Source organism: Castor canadensis, chromosome 1 (genome assembly GCF_047511655.1).
Source record: "Castor canadensis chromosome 1, mCasCan1.hap1v2, whole genome shotgun sequence".
Taxonomy (NCBI): Eukaryota; Metazoa; Chordata; class Mammalia; order Rodentia; family Castoridae; genus Castor; species Castor canadensis.
In genome coordinates this window covers 160,603,554-160,610,367 of record NC_133386.1, presented here as the reverse complement: position 1 = coordinate 160,610,367, position 6,814 = coordinate 160,603,554, and the positions used below count along the sequence as shown (strand labels likewise).

The 6,814-nt window shown below is 39.9% G+C and overlaps 1 protein-coding gene across 1 annotated transcript; it reads left to right on the top strand.

Annotated features, from left to right (window-relative positions):
• The first annotated feature begins 864 nt into the window (after window positions 1-864).
• Window positions 865-4,202, top strand: Fancf (FA complementation group F). The gene has a single exon (XM_020188315.2). It carries the CDS (start codon window positions 899-901, stop codon window positions 1,973-1,975), a length of 1,077 nt encoding a protein of 358 aa, XP_020043904.1. The 5' UTR covers window positions 865-898; the 3' UTR covers window positions 1,976-4,202.
• The last annotated feature ends 2,612 nt before the right edge of the window (window positions 4,203-6,814 follow it).

Genomic DNA, 6,814 nt, shown 5'->3' with positions numbered 1-6,814 from the left:
CAATGAGACATTGTATCATCTTCCATAAGCAGAAACTTCTCTTGGGGTAGTGGCCAATGCCACTCCAAATACATACTTGCTCAATTATCAGTGAGTACATAATGTAAACTAGGTGAGAGTCAAGAATGGGTCCTTCTCTCTCTTCTGGAAGTCTTTAGCCAAACATTTGTTATTGTTATATACTCTTTTGTGCATAATAAGAGTCCTGTTATGTACTCTTAAATGCCATTTCCTTCTGTTGGTTATTTGTGTTATGAGTCAACTAAGTTATTTTGCCTTGGAAATTATGAAAGCAGTATATAGTTCATTTTTAAAAACAAATTTAAATTCCTCAAAATCTTAAAACATAAAGTTTCAATCTTCAGTTAATAAGGGATTCAGTTTTAATGTGGAAGCCCAGAAATTAGCATAGTGCCTGGCATATAGGAGGCCAATAAATTTTTGTCAAATTAAACTGATCATAAAATAATAAGGTGTCCTCACATAATAACAGCTTGTCCCTGGCGTTACCTAATTACAATAAACTTCAATACAGATCCTCCATTTAGGTAAAGCTCAGAAAATTTCTACCTAGGTTTATGTCGAAAGCGAAGGGAAGCGCCGAGACGTTACTGACTGACAGAATCTCGCACTTGTCGCCAGTAATTCTCGCTAAGATGCCCCACACCCGCTTTCCTTCCACTAAGAACATCCTCAGTAAACAGCAAAAGAAAATGGTCGGGCGGGACTTCTAATTTAAAGATCCCGGTCAAAGAACCCGGATGTAGCCGCCGTGAGATTGACATAGATTTTAGCCAATAGGGATGCTGAGAGGCGTATCATTTCGTGGGCGCTCCAATCGACACGCAGAGAGTCGCCGTCTCCTAGGTGAAGGCGGAAGTAAGGCCTGGGCGCGCTGATGGAGCAGCTCCTGCAATACCTGGATCGTTTTTCCGAGGTTCTGGCGGTATCCCGCACAAGCCACGTCAGCACCTGGGACCCCGCAACCGTGCGCAGGGCTCTGCAGTGGGCTCGCTACCTGCGACACGTCTACCTGCGCTTCGGCACCCATGGCCGCATCCGCACAACTCTGGAGCGGCGCTTGCACAGCCAGTGGAGCCAGGGGCGCGTCCTTGGGCCAGGTCCGGTCCCTGGATTGCTGAACTTCCAGGCCCTCGGACACTGTGACGTCCTCTTGGCTGTGCGCCTGCTAAAGAACCGGGCCCTGAGAGATGCCGCTAGTCACTTCCTGCTGCAGCAGCTGTTCCCCGGCCCAGGCGTCCGGGACGCCGAGGAGGAAAGGCTCCAGGAGAGGCTTGTCCTCCTCGCCCGCCGCCGGTCTGCGGTTCACCTGCTGCGCTTCAACGGCGGCAGAGAGAAGCCGGGACTTCAGGAGGACCCGTTGATAAGGAGCCAGGCCGATCTGCTGCTGCAGCGGCTGCAGGAGGTCTGGAAGGCCGCCCCGGAGGCCCCCGGCACGTATCTCAGCAATCTGTGGGAGCGCCTGCCTCGCATCTACTTCCTCAAGGTGACAGCGGTGGCGCTGTTGCAGCCGCCCTTGTCTTCCAGGCCCCAAGAAGACTTGAAACTGGTCGACCCCAGAACTCTTGAAGAGGGCAGGCAAGAGCTGGTCAGTTGGCTGCTGGGGAAGTCCGAAGTCATGTCTGCCTTTTGCCACAACCTTCCAGCCGGGCTTTTGACTTCGGTAATGGGCCGCCATCCAGCGCTCTCTCGTGTCTGTATGGGTCTGCTAGCTGACTGGGGTCGACGTCTGCACTACGACCTTCAGAAAGGCATTTGGGTTGGCGCTGAGGCCCAAGATATGACCTGGGAGGAGCTGTACCATAGGTTTCAAAGCCTCTGTCAGGCACCCCCACCTCTGAAGGATGAAGTCGTAACTGCCCTGGAGGCCTGGAAGGCGCAAGATGGAGACTTCCAAGTCCCTGGTCTTAGCATCTGGACAGACCTGTTGGTAGCTCTACGGCGAGCTGTATGATACTGCATTGGGAAGAGAAGAGTGTTAGCCCTCAGCCCAAGCCTCAGCTCTCCATGGGCAACATGGAAAATTCAAGGAACTAAACTTCCTGGAATATTAGTTTACAAAATGAAAAAATCTCAGTATTCTCGCTGAATCTCTTATGGCATGTGTCCAAAGGATAATTATTTCAGGGACTAATTTTGAGTGGTTCATTATACAGTTTCAAGTATGGAATTGGCTTGTAATGCTATGGATTTTCTGGATATAGAAGAAAACATTGGAAGTTTTCCAGCCATGGAATTAGCAGTAGTTTGCTTTTTATAAGGCTCTCTTCTAAGAATGCCAAGAATATTCATACTTTCTAAAGAAAATCAGCTTTAAGATGGCAAACAAGGCCCTCTATTATGATCAATATGATTTGCTCTTTTAATTTAGTTTTTTTATTTGCTTGTTTTGCTTGCTTCCAATAGCGAAGCGTTTTCTTTAACTAACAGCATGTGGTGTCAGAAATGTTAGTTTGAAAGGTAACAGTCCTACTTGGAGTTTAAGCCCTGAACTTTGGCCTTGTTAACTTAGTGTGTTATTTGGAAAGCTTTGTTTCTCATTTCTGCAAATTAGTATTCTCTGAAAGTGAAAAAAATATATATATTAGCTTAAAACACTGACAAACACAAAAATGTTTAAAGCATAATAAATGCAAATATACATGTTTGGATTTCATAGTGAAGAATCAAAACGAATTTATAAATTAGTGATCCATGTGCCACTCCTTCCATTAACTCAGTTAAAAGTCACAATAGTGGTGCTATAATTACTTTGTGTTAAATGAAGTACTTAAGAATAAAATAAGTAAATTTCCTTATTTTTTCCTTGCTGGCTGCCTTATGGAGAGAATCTGGACATTAGTTTTGTGTGTAGGAACCTAATTTTGTTAGTTGACTAATGTTCCTCAACTGGCAGAGTGATCTCCAATAACCAGACTCAAGAGTGCTTTTGTTATTTTCCATTAGGGGTATATAACATTTCAGCAATCAAGATGTTTTTCTTCATGTGCAGGTTAACTGATTGCAAGAATATTTAGAAAATAGATATTCAGAAAGATAATTTCTTGAATTAGAATGAAAAGTTGTATAATGCGGAATTTTTCATTCTATGGTAGAAACTGGGAGTGAATTATTATTCCACTACTAAATACACGTCTTAAAATAGTCCTGTGTGAACAGTAGCAAATGCTTACTCCCTGTGGTCTGATTCCTTTTTTCCTAGGGCTAATACATGTAAGCCATCTTGTATACTGCATTATTACTGCATTTAGCAGTAATAATGAAGGCAATTCCTTTCCTCAATAAAATTAGGTTTATTTGCAGAGTTCTACCATGGCAAGTCCTATACTAGCTTTAGTTTTAGAATACGATACAAGAGTTGTGAAGTTATTTCCTTTATTTATAGCTACATCTCACACTGTGATTTAAAATAAAATGGTAAAGATTGATACAGACTGAGAAGATTTTAAGTCAAAAGCTCCATGATATTGTTTGTTACATACATAGTTTGTGTAATCTTATTTAATCTTTGCTCCAAGATTTGATTCTTAAAATGTAAACAGGGATTAAGTAAAAAGCCCAAAGCCATGCACAAACACAAAGTGCGTATAGAAGCTATATGTTATTGTTTTGTTTCTAAGAGTTTAGCAGTGTTTGGCATGTGGTCTGTACTCCCACTGTTGGAATTGCTAACCCTCTGGTGCCTAAAACAGACACACAAGAGACAGAAAATCTTGACAAGGCAATTTTCTCTTGATCAAGGGAGTGCAAGCATGTGCTTATTCCCTCTAAGCAGCACCAAGACAAAATGGTTGACAGTAGCTCCTCCTTATATCCCTGATGCAGTTGTACCTGCCCCTCACCTGGGATTTGTCCAGGTCAGAGGTTCACAGTCTTTCCCAATTGGCTAAAAGGCTTGGGGGATGGGTTAGAGCATGTAGTTTGGTGGGCAGTGGAGTTGTACAGGAATGCCAATGAAGAAACAAGAACCCTTTAAACATGCAAGTTACCTAAGATGGTGACCTGCGGAATTTTTAAGTAATCTAAGAGCGTAACAAATACTTTGATAGAAAAGATCATTTTTCTTACACTACTGTTTGAGTAAATAAAACTAGCATTAGGACCTTAATCTTATGTTTTCTAATTGTGAATTTATCTGTTTTTTCTTGATTATTATATAAATTGTGTTTCATTTTCCTGTGGATTTGTGTTTTTCTCTGCTTTGAAAATTTTCCAATAATTTCTTTTTCCTCATGTTTTCTTTCCTCCACATTTTAAAATCTCTTCTGTGACTGATCATGCCTGTATTATAACTTCTTAAAGTGCACTTATATCCTACAAGCTCTCTTTCCTGGCTTTTATCACTATATTTGTGTTGGTGGGGACACTGCTGTTGTCTCCCAGGACCCATTTTCCCATCTTCGCCTTAGTAATGAAGTCCTACCCCAAATTTTAACTGGAAATGGTCACCCAGTTTGAGAGTAAACTTTCCAGTTTCTTCTACAGTTAGGCATGACCATAACTTTAGATTTTGGCTAATTGTATATAAATGGAAGTGACATGTGTACCTTATGTTTCCCTCCCCATTGAAATATTAAGTAATTTTCTTAATGCTCTGTTTATACCTTTTAATGGGCTGGAAAGTCAATGTGCTGATAGTGAACCAACTGGAATGAAATGACTGGAACAACTGCTGTCAACTCAAAAATGAAGTAACATCTTCACCATGGTAAAAACACCCTGCCTGCCCATACCTTATGTAGTAGGAAATAAGCTTTTCTGTACAATCCTTTCCTGCCCAAATCACTGTTTGGGGGTATCTTTGTGATGTCACCATTGCCTACCCTAAATAGTATCAGTATAGACTTGGAATTCTCTATGATCTGTTTGATATTTAAACCATTCATTTTGCATTTTAAGTTTAAACATTTTTTTCCCCAAAATTTTGTTTGGCTTTCTTTTTCTCAATTTTGCATGGCCATTTTTCATAATTATTTTTTTGTGTGTGTGATTCTAGTTTTATTTTTTAGCATTGTCATTTTAATTGTTTCAAAATCTGAAGTTCCTTGGGACCAAAACCTGCTCTACTTATTCTCACTTATGGCATTTTATTTGTTTACTTATTCTGCAATTTTTGGTGAGCTCACATATATTTTGTATTAAACTATGGCAATCTGGATGTCAAAAAAGTGTATTCTTTTCCCCTTAAGGGCATTTTGAATTACTTCTGTCAGAAGGACAGAACCCCCTAACCTAAAGCCACTTCCTCAAGATTCCTGGCTTAATGTAAATGTTTTGGCTTCAATTACCTTGCGATTTTCTTGGGAATTTCCTTTATTTACTAAAATCCAAACAAATGTTGGAGGTGTGTTTTATTGAGAATCTATTTGTTTTGTACCAGTTGGGCCTATGAAGCATACAGCTACTGTTTTGCCATGATCGAGGTTCTCAGTTTCCTTTTAACCCACACCGTCCTAATTTCTGCCCTCAACATTCCTCTGAAACAGATCTCACTAAGCTTACCAATCATCTTTATAGTGCCAAATTTCAAAGGACACTTTTGGGGTATTGATTTATTTGCAGCATGAGATACTCTTGACCATTGCCAGGTTTTTGAAATGGTCTGAAATTCTGTTGTCACTACTTGTACAGCACTACTCTGTCCTGGTTTTATCTCTCTAGCTACTTTTTTTTCAGTCTAAGTTTTTGGATCCTCCTGTCCTAATCAGCCTTTAAATATTGGCATTTTTCAGAGTTTAATAGGTCTGCATCCTCTTGTGTACTTTCAGTGTAAACTCCTTCATACTACTACTTTCCTTTACACATACTACTTTCTGCTGTCTATTGCACAGATTATATAGGAAGCCCACAGCTCGACTCAGAGCTTCAAAACTAATCTCTCCACTTGAATGCCTCACAAGCCTTTCAAACCAATCATCTCCAAAGCAGTTCTTAACATACCCACAGAAGTCTGCTTATTCCGAAGTGTTTGTCAATAATTAGCTTGAAACATGGGACTTATCTCAAATTATTACTTCCTGTCAAACCTTACATGTGTTTTCTCAATATATTTCACTTATGACCCTAGCATAGGCTGTTGTGACCTTACTTTCTTGTTTGCTTTTGGAGGCATTACACTCTCTGATTTCAAAACATGTTCTAAAGTGATTGTAATCAAAATAGCATACTACTGGACAGGAATATCAACAAATAGAACAATAGAAAATCCAGAAATAAACTCACACATTTATGGTTAACTAATTTTTGACAAAGGTGCCAAGAACACACATGGAGAAAAGACATTGTCTTCAATAATTGATACTGAGAAAATTCACATGCAGAACAATGATATTAGACCCTTTTCTTACATGATATACAAAAATGAATTCAAAATGGGTTAAAGATTTAACTATAAGTGCTGAGACTGTAAAAACTACTAGAACAGAGTGGGAAAAGCTCCCAGTAGCCCTGCTTTTTTTCTCTCATGTATCTCTAGCATATACACATGCTGCTATTTCTAATACCTCAAACAAAGCAAACAAACAACATTTTATCCATTTCACCACATAACAGTTCATTTATTTGCTATTCTTTACAGCAAACTCCTTGAAAGCCTCCCATTTTCTTTCAAGACTATTCCAATCTGGATTTCTCCACCAACAAATGTATACTCAAAGACACCTAATGTCCTCCATGTTGTTAATTCCAATAGTTTTCAGATCTCATCTTGTTTAATCAATAGCAAAATTTCACATGATTGATGATTCCTTTCTCCTGGCTCATTTGGTTTTCAGATTCTATGCTTTCTTGGTTT